Source organism: Xyrauchen texanus, chromosome 40 (assembly GCF_025860055.1).
Source record: "Xyrauchen texanus isolate HMW12.3.18 chromosome 40, RBS_HiC_50CHRs, whole genome shotgun sequence".
Lineage (NCBI taxonomy): Eukaryota > Metazoa > Chordata > Actinopteri > Cypriniformes > Catostomidae > Xyrauchen > Xyrauchen texanus.
Window position 1 is genome coordinate 27,825,263 of NC_068315.1, and position 16,971 is coordinate 27,842,233.

General features: G+C 37.6%; 1 protein-coding gene across 1 annotated transcript; it reads left to right on the forward strand.

The window, feature by feature from the left end:
- The first annotated feature begins 1,633 nt into the window (after positions 1–1,633).
- On the forward strand, positions 1,634–12,476 carry LOC127633808 (solute carrier family 35 member G1-like). Its single transcript, XM_052113128.1, has 3 exons — positions 1,634–1,946; positions 7,046–7,220; positions 9,464–12,476. The coding sequence occupies exons 1-3, from the start codon at positions 1,634–1,636 to the stop codon at positions 10,209–10,211; spliced, it is 1,236 nt and encodes a 411-aa protein (XP_051969088.1). The 3' UTR covers positions 10,212–12,476.
- The last annotated feature ends 4,495 nt before the right edge of the window (positions 12,477–16,971 follow it).

Below are 16,971 nucleotides of genomic sequence, written 5' to 3' on the forward strand. Positions count from 1 at the left end.
AAATATGTGCCTGCTTTGTCTTGATGAATGAGCATATTGTAGTCAGTGGAATAAAACGTTTCTGTGACGTATCAGAGAGCTTCACAAGAAACCTGTCAAGAACATGTTCTGGTAGGGCTGTTTCTGAGCATATGGGGGCCCAAAGCAAAATCCTACTTGGAGGCACAAGTAGATGATTATATGCAAAATGACTATTTACAAGGAATTTGTGTACTTAAATCCCCAGCTGCCTGTGATACAACTAAATATTTCAATATGGCACCTGTAAATAATGGAGACAAGAAAAATTTGGTTGATTGAATCATCTACTGTCTGTAGCAACTACCATCAGCAAGCTTAACGAAACGAAGATAGCACCGAGTCTGTGAGCTAATCTTGGCTAGCTACACTATGTCCAATATCTGCACCTTACCTATAGCTCGCAGAAATGTCTGAAAACATAGGACACAACTGCAAAACATTAGCTCACAAATTGTTGCAATTTAATGCATGACAATGAACAAACACAATCTAGCCAGGTTGCTAGCTTACATTTATTTCTTACAAGTGGTCTGGCTGTGTTTCTTATCCTCTTCCTTATCCTCTACTTTATGAAGACGAAAAACCCTTTGAGCGTGAGTGTGCCTGTGACATCTAGCTACAACTCTCTCCTTGCAGTTCAATTTTCCTTTCTGTCTCGGGCCACAAGGGGGCCCCCTATAACTTATTGAGCCTGGACAGCTGACTTAGTCTTGCCCTCAGCTTTTTTTATATTTAAAAAATTATAAATAAAATTACAAATGTAAAAAACGCCTTTGCTTTGAGGGCCCCCTGGTGGCTCGGGGCTCTAAGTAGCTGCTTATATCATTTATAGCTAAACGACCCTGTGTTCATGTCATATTCATCCCAAAGTACAAAGAAAGAAAATTAAAACTATTTTTAAATAGTTTTTGTGCATTTTTTTTTTAAAATTATTTTCATTTCCCCTCAAATTTGTTATTTGAAAGAAGCTCATTATTAATACTTGTACTAATATAACATTGTAGCAATTTTGTACTCTCTTTAATATATGTTAATTTCATATTATATTATATTATATTATATTATATATTATAAATATATTTGTTACTGTAATGTGAATAGGGTATTATGATATTTAACATTTTCCTCACTCAAAAAATATTATGTCAAATTCATAAAACAAATTTCATCAAATTGAATTGTATAATGTTTCACTTAATTAAATTAATTAAACTGAAAATGTTTAGTAACATATACTAATACATTTATAAAATGAAAAGTTGAATAGGGTAACTTTAATTAATGCATTTTTAACGATCATCATCATCAACAACAAAAACATGATATGTAACAAAGCGTTTCAGGGAGTATATGACTCAAGAGATGAAATGGCTACCTTTAATACTTGTATGGCATGAGCATAAAAGGATGATTCAATATTGTATAATAGCGCCACTATTCCAACGCATTTTGTCTCCCTCTAGCGGCAGAGTAGAGCAACTACTGTCTGTTTCTCCATAAAAAGTTAATTATTGAACTTGTTGCTCGGCACTCCAAGGCAACCGTTCACTCCAAGGCAACCGTGTGTCAAGACGCGTGGTCAAGGTATGCCCAGCAGCTGTTGTGTCATATCATGGGTGACTGTAGAAAACGCAATGGCTCTGTGAGTAATAATGACACAGATCTATCTGTTAGCCCTTATAGAGAGGACGACATAAGAGTGGTTTGTCACAAAGTTGACGATGAGGATTTTGGCGAGGAAATACAGTTGGAAACTCGATCAGAAGTGCATGTGGATGAGGATGCTGACGCGGAGGACTGCCGCCGGGTGAACGGCAGTGTTGACCGGGTTTATGTGCCGTTTATCTGTAAGAGAGGCGATAGTGACAGTGATGATGGTGATGATGATTGTGAGCAGGACAAGAGGGAAAACACCGTTCAGAGAGGTAAACTGATATTCATTCTTACACAACGAGCCAAGGATGTAATATTAGACAAATTGACCGAGAGTTTAACCATCAGTGATCTGTTTCTGTTCAGTGTGACTGTGACTCGGTTCGGTTGTATTAGCTACAGCTGTCAAGTAGGTTCAAGCCTGAGACAAAACATAGTTTTCGCGAATATACTTCTCTTACTCGTTATTGTTACTACAGTAAAACTGTGCAAGCCTAAATGTATTAACCATCACTGTCGTAAGATTATTAGTATTATTAATACTATTAAAATACCGTAGAAATAAAATTAAGAACATGACAGAAGTAGGCTATTCTGCATGTTTCTTACATTGTTCAAAGGATCTTCCACATTTAAGGTGCGCTTCATTAATATTTTGAAAATGTCCTCTTGGATTTACACGGACTGACGGACAAAAGTGCCATGGATGCAACATCATTAAAACGCAATAGTTTTCCATTTCCAATGCCATTTTAGAAATGAACTATTCACTGTCAGCTATGATTTATTTAATCCATGAGTGAAAGTGTTTAATAACAGTGCGGTTACTGAGATTAAGCAGGAGTATTCGGCTGGTCATGTGATTCAAACATGGCTGCCCCCATAAGGAGACCCTCTTCATGTACAATAAAACAGCTTTTATAAGGTTACTGATATGACTGGAGTCTTCAGCTTATGTGAGACATCACGATTGTATACATATGTTTCAAAATGAATATACTTTTTTTTGTTTTTTTGAGTAAAACGTTTTTAATAAGAAAAAAAGTGCACATTTAATTAATCATGATTTTACAGCACCATAATAATTGTAGTAACTATGTAGCAACGTTTTTGCAGGGTTACAGTAGTGGCTTTTTAAGGGTTTATGAAATACTGTTAAGGACAGAAACATTATAACAAGCCCCTAACATAATTTTGCCATGGTTTCCATAGTTTCAGCCAAAGTTCCATAGAAACAAAAAGATACAATAAGACTGTGGTAATTTGTTATTAGCTGTCACTGTCATAAATAATAATAATACATTAAATTAAACAGCATTACAAGGATTCTGAAAGCTTTTAACACTGTTTGAAGGAGCTCCTATATTAATTTATAATGTTTTTACCATATATATAATAAATGTAGTGACAAAGACAACCTGCTGTGCTACCATGGTAACTTTTAAAGGGGTTATGAAAGCTGACGAGAACAGTAACATCATAAACAAGCCACTTAAATCATTTTGCCATGGTTATGTACCATAGTTTCAATTTAAAAAAATACCATAGCTATTACAGTTATTATTAGTGCAATAAGACTGTGGTAACTTGGTATTAGGCATCACTGTCATAAATATAATAATAATATTAATAAAATAGCTTAAAAATAAAATAAATTAAACAACATGACAGTAGGATTCTGAAAGCTTGTTACACTGTTTTAATGAACACCCATATTCATTTAAAATACATTTACAGCAATAATACCATGGTAACTTTTCATGGGGATATGAAAGCTGACAAAATAGTAACATTGAATCAAGCCCCTTACAAACACTTACCATGAATGAATGAATTAATGAATGTTACATTTATATAGTGCTTTTCTGACACTGCACTTTACACAGTGAACAGGGGACTCTCCTCAACCACCACCAGTGTGCAGCATCCACCTGGATGATGCGACGGCAGACATAGTGCACCAGTACGCAGTGCACCAGTACGCTCACAACACGCTAGCTATTAACCATGGTTACCATTCCATACCATTAACCATTCCACCAAATATGATTGTTACAATGCAATAGTTACAACATTAACTAAGTTTTGTGAAGAATTGTGAAGTTTTTATATTCATTTTGTAATTTTGTTAAACACACAATGGTGCCTTATACAAAATTACCATTTATTTGTAATATTAACTGTAGTACGATGGGTATTTTGTCAGAAACTGTTTACCATGGTTATTTTTGTACAGGAAACAATTGCTTAGACTGTGCTTTTTTTCTTTTCTTTTCTTTTCTTTGTATAAGCAAGTCCTTATACAAAGTACTGTGGCAGTTCCATGGTACATTGATGGTATCACATGTTAATACCAAGTTACTTTGATGTGTACCATGGAACTGATTTATTACCATAGTCATGTACCATCAGTGGTGTGGCGTAGTGGGCTAAAGCACCTAACTGTTAATCAGAAGGTTGCTGGTTCGATCCCCATGACCACCACCATTATGTCCTTGAGTAAGGCACTTAATAAGTATTTGAACACCCTGCTATTTTGCAAGTTCTCCCACTTGGAAATCATGGAGGGGTCTGAAATTGTCATCGTAGGTGCATGTCCACTGTGAGAGACATAATCTAAAAAAAAAAATCCAGAAATCACAATGTATGATTTTTTTAACTATTTATTTGTATGATACAGCTGCAAATAAGTATTTGAACACCTGAGAAAATCAATGTTAATATTTGGTACAGTAGCCTTTGTTTGCAATTACAGAGGTCAAACGTTTCCTGTAGTTTTTCACCAGGTTTGCACACACTGCAGGAGGGATTTTGGCCCACTCCTCCACACAGATCTTCTCTAGATCAGTCAGGTTTCTGGGCTGTTGCTGAGAAACACGGAGTTTGAGCTCCCTCCAAAGATTCTCTATTGGGTTTTGGCCTGGAGACTGGCTAGGCCATGCCAGAACCTTGATATGCTTCTTACAGAGCCACTCCTTGGTTATCCTGGCTGTGTGCTTCGGGTCATTGTCATGTTGGAAGACCCAGCCTCGACCCATCTTCAATGCTCTAACTGAGGGAAGGAGGTTGTTCCCCAAAATCTCGCAATACATGGCCCCGGTCATCCTCTCCTTAATACAGTGCAGTCGCCCTGTCCCATGTGCAGAAAAACACCCCCAAAGCATGATGCTACCACCCCCATGCTTCATAGTAGGGATGGTGTTCTTGGGATGGTACTCATCATTCTTCTTCCTCCAAACACGGTTAGTGGAATTATGACCAAAAAGTTCTATTTTGGTCTCATCTGACCACATGACTTTCTCCCATGACTCCTCTGGATCATCCAAATGGTCATTGGCAAACTTAAGACGGGCCTTGACATGTGCTGGTTTAAGCAGGGGAACCTTCCGTGCCATGCATGATTTCAAACCATGAGGTCTTAGTATTACCAACAGTAACCTTGGAAACGGTGGTCCCAGCTCTTTTCAGGTAATTGACCAGCTCCTCCCGTGTAGTTCTGGGCTGATTTCTCACCTTTCTTAGGATCATTGAGACCCCACGAGGTGAGATCTTGCATGGAGCCCCAGTCCGAGGGAGATTGACAGTCATGTTTAGCTTCTTCCATTTTCTAATGATTGCTCCAACAGTGGACCTTTTTTCACCAAGCTGCTTGGCAATTTCCCTGTAGCCCTTTCCAGCCTTGTGGAGGTGTACAATTTTGTCTCTAGTGTCTTTGGACAGCTCTTTGGTCTTGGCCATGTTAGTAGTTGGATTCTTACTGATTGTATGGGGTGGACAGGTGTCTTTATGCAGCTAACAACCTCAAACAGGTGCATCTAATTTAGGATAATAAATGGAGTGGAGGTGGACATTTTAAAGGCAGACTAACAGGTCTTTGAGGGTCAGAATTCTAGCTGATAGACAGGTGTTCAAATACTTATTTGCAGCTGTATCATACAAATAAATAGTTAAAAAATCATACATTGTGATTTCTGGAATTTTTTTTTAGATTATGTCTCTCACAGTGGACATGCACCTACGATGACAATTTCAGACCCCTCCATGATTTCCAAGTGGGAGAACTTGCAAAATAGCAGGGTGTTCAAATACTTACTTTCCTCACTGTAACTCCAGGTTGCTCCAGGGGGATTGTCCCTGTAATAAGTGCACTGTAAGTCGCTTTGGATAAAAGCATCTGCCAAATGCATAAATGTAAATGTACCATGGTAATTACATGGAACTTCAACAAAATACTATGGAGCTACCATGGCACATGCCCAAAAATCGGGTAGTTTTTCAATTCTGATATTAAATGTTCAGTCAAAGAGTCTGTTATTTCACAATTTTCTTACATACTAAAATGAAACAGTACAATTATTTTCAAAGGGAGGAGCTCTTTTAACCAAATCCTTGTGGGAAAACCTGCACCAGGAAATTGTGTCCTCTCTCTCATTGTTCTCGCTGGTGTTGTTTTTGCACTCTCTTGTTTTTTTTAACCCAAGCTTGTATTATTGGGCATGTGTTACTGTATGTTCCAGGGCCCCTGGTCTATGAGTCAAGCCCACGTCCTTAGGGGCCATTTGATACAATTCGGCTTTTGTCCATTGCTGGCAACCTCATGACCTGATTGGGCATGGGCACAGCTCACCGACAGATAGTAAAGTCGTGCACCTTTGGTTTCATAATCTTTACAATCACGTTTAATATTTTTTCAATGTCAAAGTTAAAGAGTGTGTGAAGATTCATGCTGTTCTGCTCACTCCATGTCATTCCACTCCAAGACCAAAATACAGACCACACCCAACAAAGCTAAATCATGCTGTGTGCTTCTAATATCTCATTCCCATAATGTGTGCAAAGGGTTTGTCTACTAAAACCAGAGTGTTGAAGTGATTTTACATGCTGCTCCACTAAATAAACTTCTTTAATGAATAGAGCTGCAAAATGTATTGAAATAAAGTGTCAATTGTGATATGGCACATTGTTTTTATTATATTAGAATGCTATATTATTATTCACCTTGACTGGGTTCCAAAAAAAGTGAGTGAAAACTAAAGTGAACCATCATCGAATATTCACTTTTAAGTCCAGGTTCATTGTGAATGCTAAGAGACCTGGGTTCATTCTCACTTGGTTACATTTTGGGTCAAACTGAAAGAGAGTTTGATTCAAATGTGAGAATGAGTGTGAACATCCTAAAAGAGTAACCATTTTAATTGGCAGTACTTTTTCAATATGATTAAATGCTTTTTATGCATGAACTTTTACAGTTTTATCATATCACAATTCACAGTATTTTTCAAATAATTGCAATATGATCTTTGGACCAAATAGTGCAGCCCTAATAATGGCTGTTAATGATATTAACCCGTTTTGTTATATTCATCTGCAGAAAATAAGCCAGCATGTCCAGGCCTGGGTCTCCTGTACAGTTTGTTAGCATCTGTCTTTTTCTCTGTTGCTGCTCTACTGGTGAAGAAAATCGAGGGTATACATGCCATCGAAATCAGTGCGATTCGGTGCTTCTTCCAGATGTTGTTTGTCATGCCGGCCATGATATATTACAAGTATGAATCTATTAACTGGAACCAATACCATTTGACGTTTTTTACACTGACTGCACCCAATTCTGATTTGTTTTTAAAATCTGATCTTTAGGATGGACTCTCTGCACTGTCATTTTACAATTAATGAAATTGGATCCGATTGTTGAAACAGTGTAGTAAATGTTTGGTGTACCTAGTTGTCATAGTAATAGATTAAGCATCACCATGATGAGACATGGACAAGATGGAAAGACAGGATGGAAAACTGGAATTTTTGCTAATTCCCATGCATATCATGACATTTCACCAAAATGCTGATCTCACAAGAGAGAACATAAGTGTCAGAAGCATTACTGTATTCCACAATCGCTCACTGACCATTCAATACATATTAAATGCCATAAATTAGTGTAAATGAGCGAATTCAGACAATTGCATCATGTTGCGTCCCAAATGACAAAACACTAAATCTTATCTGACCATTCATACTGAAATGCATTTCCAAAAACATAGATTTAATCAGATTTCAAACCACATATGGACATTTTCGCATCAATTCAAACATGTTTTCCTTGCCTTCTGTTTCATCTGATAGCAATTTGTGTGAGAAACCTCAGGATATGTGTACATTAATCTGGATGCAAAAAATCGCCATTGCATGTATGGCCTGAAATTCAATTGTCCTTGTGTTCTGTCGCCAGACCCCAATTCCAAGTAAACTGCCTGTCTCTTTTGAAGGAATGCAATATGAATGTTGTACAAAGTAACATTTATCTTTAACAATGCTATCAAAATGGGGCCTGGGTAGCTCTCAATGGGACGTGTGGTAAGTTGTGTGTGGATCGCGTAGAGTAGCATGAGCCTCCACACGAGAAGTCTCCGTGGTGTCATGCACAACGAGCCACGTGATTAGATGCGCGGATTGACGGTCTCAGAGTCAACTGAGACTTGTCTGCCACCACCCAGATTGAGGTGAGTAACTGTGCCACCACGAGGACCTACTCGTGTGTAGTGGGAAATGGGCATTAGTGGGAATTGTGCATTCCAAATTGGGAGCAAAGGGGATAAAAAAACAAAACAATGTTATCAAAGTGAATATCAGGCACAACAGCACCACTATTACACGGACAGCCATCTTGATTGTTTCGGTTGAATGAATCACATGACTACGTCACATGATAACAAATACGTCATTGTTTTCAGATATATACGTTTTCCCAGTCCACACTACAATGTGAAGACGGCATTTCCAAATGTATCCACTTTCTACAGTGTTTTCAAAAAGCTTTGTTTTCGCTGACATAAACACCATCGCGGTGTGGACAGAAGGCCAAAACATAGAGAAAAATAAGCGTTTTCAAACAAAAATGTATTAGTGTGGACATAGCCTCAGAGAAACGGGTTCTGGTCCTGTGGAAACCAGGAAATAATAGACTTTATTCACAGTAGTAATATGGTTAGTTTTAGGGTTGGGCTTTGGGTTAGGGCATTTGTTTAATAAAATATGCATTCCTGTTTACCGTTTTAAATAATTTACAACGAAAACATGCTTTAGGCATCACCCTGTGGACATTTCACCTAAGCAATACTTCCAGCTTCGGCCTCTGGGGGCAGTGGGTCGAAAATAGTGGTTTCAATATGCACAGACCTATTTCAACATTGAAACTTTTGAACTGCTGTTGGCGAATTCACAGTGTGAACAGTCTGTTTACAAACTCAATCAAACCCACATCCATATGTGTTCTGAGATTATTTTTGGAATGTACTGTATCTAGAATGCGTTTGGTGTTTGGCCATTCGGATTTCAGTAAACAGAAGAAAAAAATTTCTTCATTTGTGATGCGACACACACATACCGTAACACACAAAGTGTACAATATTGTCTGGAACTGTTTCCAAATACACTCATTTGGTAATTGACTCGTACACTGAATAGGGAATGAATGAATGAATGAATCAGTCAGCGGTTTTAGAAATGTGAATGCATGAATGTATAAAGTGCCTTTGTTGCTTATGTTCTCTCATCTGCATTGTGAGTTTGGCACCACAGCTAGATGTCATGATGGACAGTTTTCCATCCTCTCTTTACACATTGACAGTTACTCTGAAAAATTATTTTTGCATTGTGCTGATGCCTTCATCATTACCAATTGGAAACGGACTACATTTGAAAACCAAATGTAATTTATTTGCAGTGTGAACAAAGTCTTTGTGTCATTAGAAGAAAAATATAAAAATAACAGCCTATAATCTTGATTTTCCAGAACTGGCTTTTTAGGACCAAGAGGAATGCGGATCTACCTGTTTTTCAGAGGGCTCCTGGGGTCCAACGCCATGATCTTGTTGTATTACGCAGTTTTGCAGATGCCTCTAGCCGATGCCATGGTTATAATGTTCAGCAATCCAGTTTTCACAGCTTTGCTCGCTTGGATATTCCTCAAAGAGAAATGCACAATATGGGATTTCGTTTTTACCGCGTTTACGCTTACCGGCGTCGTACTCATAGCGAGACCTCCTTTCCTTTTCGGTGGCGAAGTGCCGGGGATTGAAGGGGACTACAAAAATCACATCAAAGGGACGGCGGCCGCCTTCACGGGCGCTGTTGGGGCGGCATGCACAATGGTGATCTTGAGAAAAATAGGGAAAAGTGTTCATTACTACCTCTCAGTTTGGTACTATGCAGTCCTCGGACTCATTGAGTGCATCATTGTCTTGTTTATCTTGGATGACTGGACAATACCGTCCTGCGGGTGGGACCGGTGGACCCTCATGGCCATCGGGCTGCTCGGTATAGCTGGCCAGACATTCCTCATCAAAGCCCTGCAGATTGAGAAAGCAGGACCAGTTGCACTGATGAAGACGATAGATGTGGTCCTAGCCTTTATCTTGCAGTTCCTCTTCCTCAACCGCAAACCGACATGGTGGAGTCTAGGGGGGGCATTGTGTGTGATCAGCAGCACAAGTGGGGTGGCCATACGGAAGTGGTACAGCAGTACTAGACAAAAGAGTTGATTATACATTAAATTAGTTAAATTAATTAAATTAGAAGAAATTATATATATTTGTTGAAAATAATTGGTGCATTATATACCAAAGAAACTTTTTTTTACTGTAATACTTTACAGCATATATGTAGGTATATGACATTTTGTAGTTTTGTGATTTCTTAAACGTTTTTTTTTTAGTCAAGACTCTTTAGAGATATGCACTCACCAACTACTTTATTAGGTACAGCTGTACGCCTAATTATTCATGTGATTATCAAATCAGCCAGTTATATGGCAGCAGTGCAGTGTATAAAATCATGCCAATACAGGTCAGGAGCTTCAGTTAATATTCACATAATCCATCAGAATTGGGAAAAATGTGACCTCTGTGATTTCGACCGTGGCATGATTTTTGGTGCCAGACATACCAAAACCGACATGGTGGAGTATTTCTGTAACTGCTGATCTCCTGGGAGTTTCACGCACAACAGTCTCTAGAATTTACTCAGAATGGTGTCAAAAACAAAAAACATACAGTGAGGGGCAGTTGTGCAGATGGAAATGATTTGTTAATGAGAGAGGTCAAGGGAGAATAACAAGACTGGTTCTAGTTTACAGAAAAGTTACGGTAACACAGATAAACACTCTGTACAATTGTAGTGAGCAAAATAGCATCTCAGAATGCACAACACGTCGAACCTTGAGGTGGATGGGCTATAACAGTAGAAGTTCATGTCGGGTTCCACTTCTGTCAGCCAAGAACAGAAAGCTGAGGCTGCAGTTTGCCTACATCTGCAAGTCGCAGCAAAAATCGAGATTAGATAGACCAGGCATTGTTTTTCCAATCATCTACCATCCAGTTTTGGTGAGCCTGTGCCCACTGCAGGCTCAGTTTCCTGTTCTTAGCTGACAGTATTAGTACCCGGAGGTGTTTTCTGCTGCTGTAGCCCATCCGCCTCAATGTTCAACTTGTTGTATGTTCAGAAATGCTTTTCTGCATTGCACTGTTGCAACTTGTGGTTATTTGGGTCACTGTCAGCTTGGACCAGTCTGGCCATTCACCTCTGACCTCTGTCATTAACAAGCAATTTTCAGCCACAGAAAATTGTTTTGGAGCTCACCATCATCCATCCACATTCACATCCATTATATGGAACACAGCACTAGATACATTCTGCTAAACATCTCCTTTTGTGTTCCTTTTGCACTGTAACTAAAATTTACTGTTAAAAGCAAGACAAGGCCAACAGGTTGTCTGAATATTTTTGGATGCTTAAAATGATGTTACAATTTGTTCTTGTAAGATCTGAGTTGTATGTCCTAAAACTGAATGTGCATCAGCAATATGTTCTGAACCTTTATTAATATACCACCTCTGCTGTGAACTCTATCCTTGTGTACCTTAGACACGCACAACTTTACTGTACAAATATTAGCTAGATAAAGAATGAGTCACGCTTATTTATTTATTTGGGGCATATGCCATGACAAGACAAGTCGTTACATGAGGCTACGCCTATAACAGCAATAATAGCTGTTCTTCTGATGTTTAGAGACTCTACTTATTTGCACTGTATCTCATTGTTTTCCCTTTAGATTTATTTAATTTAATGATCCATTTTATTATGGTATTTAAACCTGTTTGTGTAATCTGACCTAAAAGCACTTTACACAGGGTTCCCACAGTCACGGGAAACCTAAAAATGTCAGGAAATGTTAAAATTGTGATGTCCAGGCCTGGAAAAGTTTTATCTTAAGTCATGGAGAATACTATAGTGAATATAGTTTGCTCTAATTTAAAGTGTTTCATTAGATAGATATTGCTCATTTTGAGTGATTGTGTAAATTAAAACTTGCCTACAAGCCAGCTTGAAACATCTGCCTGTCCTTTGGTGACATTTGTACACTTCTAAGTATTACAGTTTAAACCTATTCCAAATATTGGAAACTGTATACAAATGGAAATCTGCTTTAGCAGTCTTTATACAATTCGTCATTAAAAACTTGTGATCCAGTAATCAAGAGCGACTGGAAAATCCATGGAAATTTCTTGGTCAAAAAGTGGGAAACCTGTTTACACTGACTCAGTGTGTCAATGTACCTTTATTAAAGGCACTTACAAAGAATGGTTTACTGATGCTGCACCAGCAGTTAATGCTGCCTTAAAACGTTTCATCTGTTGACATATCTGTTAAAATCCAAATTTGTAAAGAGTGGATCCCTCCATATTATTTATTGTGATTCATTTAATGATGCCTGCTAAAGATTTCACCTTGCATATTTATATGACTTTTGAATGGAAGTAGTTTAAATAAATCATAGATTCTTACTTTGTGGAGTATTTTTTTTTCTGTCACTACAAAGCATTTAAATCTGTTCCACTAGGAATGTCATGTGATTTTAACCCCTGCAAAGTTCTTAAGTAGGATTATAGTTGCACACTTTTTTTTTCTCTCTCATTATTTTATGGTTTTAGGCCTTTGACTGTACTAGATAAATCACGTCTTTATCCTTTGTTCATATATTAAATGTTCTGTGTAATGATGTAGACAACTTTTACACTAGCTTTGTTGCAGTCCGATCCATCGCCCAGGTCTGTTTTGCCCTCTACTTTTTTAGCAAATGGCTCCAAACAGTTTGGTAAGTAACACATATGAACATCCTGTTCCAATGCAGTACATTTACTTTGTCAACAGATTAGAGATAACAGCAGCAGCCTTCTGGGGATCGAACCAGCATACCATTTATGTGCTTTAGCCTACTACGCCACCACCACTCCACCAGCTGCATAAAGTACTGCAGTGCATCTCCTCCTCATGAAATGCACCAGATTTGCCAGTTCTTGCTGTTAGATGTTACCCCACTCTTCCACCCTCACCCTCCGATCCAACAGGTCCCAGATGAGCCCAATGGGACTGAGATCAGGGCTCTTCGCTGGCCATGGCAGAACACTGACATTCCTGTCTTGCAGGAAATCATGCACAGAACAAGCAGTATGGCTGGTGACATTGTCATGCTGGAGGGTCATGTCAGGATGAGCCTGCAGGAAGTGTACCACAGTAGGGAGGAGGATGTCTTCCCTGTAACGCACCGCATTGAGATTGCCTGCAATGACAACAAGCTCACTCCGATGATGCTGTGACACACCGCCCCAGACCATGATGGACCCTCCACCTCCAAATCGATCCCGCTCCAGAGTACAGGCCTCGGTGTAACGCTCATTCCTTCGACAATAAACACAAGTCCGACCATCACCCCCGGTGAGACAAAACCACGACTCATCAGTGAAGAGCACTTTTTGCCATTGTACCTGTCCCGCAGGTGTGATATTCGGATATACTGATCCTGTGCAGGTGTTGTTACACGTGGTCTGCCACTGCAAGGACTATCAGCTGTCCTTCCTGTCTCCCTGTATCGCTGTCTTAGCCATTTATAGTACAGATATGGCAATTTAATGCCCTGGCCACATCTGCAGTCCTCATGCCTCCATGCAGCAAGGCACATTCACGCAAATGAGCAGGGACCCTGGGCATTTTTCTTTTGGTGTATCTCAGAGTCAGTAGAAAGGTCTATTTAGTGTCCTAAGTTTTTATAACTGTGACCTTAATTGCCTACCATCTGTAAGCTGTTAGTGACTTAACGACTTCCACAGGTGAACGTTCATTAATTGTTTATGGTTCATTAAACAAGCATGGGAAACATTGTTTAAACCCTTTACAATAAAGATCTGTAAAGTTATTTGGATTTTTTATCAGTTATCTTATATAGTGTCCTGAAAAAGGGACGTTTCTTTTTTTGCTGCTTCTATTTTTTTCTTGGCCAGTAATGCTGGAAGCAGTCTCCCTTACTTTACATACTATACATGTTTTATTATATTTTTACTCCACTGATGCTTTGGTTTAGGGTTGGGATTGGGATTTGGGAGTATGGTACATAAAACATGCATTCCTGTGGACTGTATTACATCAATTACAACAAAAAATACTACTCACTTTTGGTGCCAACATGTGGACATGTAATACTACATGTTTTCTCAGCATCTTCCATTTTTTAATGTAGAAAAGGCTATAAAGTACAGTAAACATTACCTATAACCAAATTTACAGATTCTTAACAAGGGTCATCGACATCAATGTTGAGTTTTACAATGAGTGGATTGGGATAGCCTAACCTTAAAGACAATTTTGAGATATTTTTGAAACTTCTGCTGAGCAATACTAATGTTATTTATGTGACTTTGGATACAAGTGTCTGCCAATGAATCAATGTAAGCTTTACAGAAACCCTAATGAAATCAACTCAAAGTAATAAAGAAGTTATTTAAGAGAAATTAACACAGTAATTATTCTCGCTTCCAACTTAAAACATTTCTAGGGAGCAGAGTAGTCTAAGCTTAGTATCAAACAAGAAAAAAATGCATTTTGCCACATAAAAATATTTAATTAAAAGAATTACATACTGTATATAAATGGATATATCAAAAGAACATTTGATCATAGGAACATAACACAGATATACGACGTATCCCGAAGCAGATATTATTCAATAAACAAGCAAACATGCAAATTGCTTGCATGGATATTATTAAAGAATGTTTCTCTTTACATTAATTCATTTGTGTATGGAATAGCCCTATTTTAACATTATACCACATAATTGATTAATTTGGTTTATACATTCCTATCAGTTGGAACACCTGGCAATTTCTTGCTGCCATTATTGTTATTGTTGCTTTAATATGAAAGCATTATAGTGGTGTAAACAGAGATTTCACTTTAGCATATGTTTTATTTGATTGGTCAATTTACAATATTATGCAGTAGAGGGCAGCATTGTAACATTGATGTGGAGGTGAAACTGAATGGTTTTGATCACCTTTAGTTGTTGACGTCAGTTCTTGTAAACATTCTCTTCCCAGTGATTAGATGGAAAGACATGGAAACCAAGTAGAACCACTGTAGAAACCTTAATAGTTACATGAAGCCTTATTTGTTAATCTACCAATGAACATCATCTGTGCATGTGAGGTAAAAAGACCAAATGATGTCTTTCTTGTTGTGTAAGAAAAGCTGGTTATAATGATGATTTACCAGAAATCCTTGCATGAAATCCAAAGACACAATACATTTTGCTTTTAAGTGAAACATCAAGCCACAATCATATGTGTGTGTAACCCATAATTTGACTTTACTCAAGTCACATTCATCTGCAAAATACAAAGGCTTACTTGTTCAGCAGAATTATTGCAACTGGAAAGCAATAGTTCCACATGCTGTACTATTACATGTGACAGATTGACTGGAAGTGGAAGATTTCCACATTCTTTCTAGATGGCATTACAGTTCCCTCCTTGTGGATTAAGAATTGGGATAGGAATTTTTTTACTGCCAAGAATACAAACACAGTGAATATGCATTGGCACATGTCTGTATGAGCCCCTGCATGAGAGTCCATTTAATATTCCCTGAGGTTATATGTTAAATGAATGAGTGGTGGGAGAGACTGGATACAAGCCCCCTCTGTTTAGGTGTAGACTACAACAGCACACGCACAAATAAAGAGCTGGAAAAACACAACATCTGGAACAAATAATAAACTGTATAATGATGATGAAAAAATTGCTCATAAATGGATCAGATAGAGCTGTATATTCTGCATGAAAACATTGAGCATCACTGTGTGACCTTCGTTTCACACAGAAAAGCAGATTTTACAATTAGTCTGGTTTAGACCAGGGAATCAAACAATCTTATCAATTCAGCCATGGAAAGTAACCTTCAGATGTAGCCAAAACTATATGATGAGATAATGGCCATGCAGCAGTCATAGTGTAAGTTTGAGGCATTTGTGACACTTGTAGAAACCCTTACAAAAAAGTACAGTGGCAGTACTATTGGACAGTAATGGTATCGGATATACATATTATAGTACATTGATGAGACTGAATGATTAACATATTCATGTACGTACCATGATATCAATTGCATGTCTTTCCAAGGTACTTCAAAGAATACCAAAGTACTGCTACTGTACAGAACATGTTAAAAACAACAACAACAACAAAAACATGGTATTAACATGGCAAGCTATGTTTAAAAACTTGCCATTCATGGTGCCATGTCCAAAAAATAAATTTATTTAGGCAATTTTTTTAATAAATTGCCTAAATAAATAGCCTGAATCAATAAAAAATAGATTAATAAATAAATAAACACATAAATAAAAAACATTTATTAAATAATTTTTACTGATATCTTATACACATATGATAACTATTATGTACTATAGTAATTATTATATGGTACTGTAAGGCAGGTGTTTTCAAACTTTTTGATGCAGAGGATCCACAAATATAAAGCTGTCCTTGCTAATGAAGATACCGTTTCTAAAATGTAAAGGCATCTATTATTTTTCATGTATAAAGACCCATTTATACTGTGAGAAAAAATAGTAAGGGTGATATTATAAAGACAACATGCTGTCTGCAAAAATATATAATTATACTTTATACTGTCACTGTACCAAAGCCAAAAATATATTTAAATATTATCTGAAAAATACTCACTTTGTATTAAGTTGACAGAGTATCTTTTTTATAGCCTACCCACTACTAAAATTTTGTTAGATATATAAACCTGAAGAGAAACATTTTATATTTACATATTTTCCCCTCTACATACAACTCTTTTTATCACCATTTAGAAAAATTCTGGTATCATATCCATTAAAAAAAAAGAAATACAAAAACAGCAAAACAAAAAGCAAAACCAAACACGCAAAGCAAA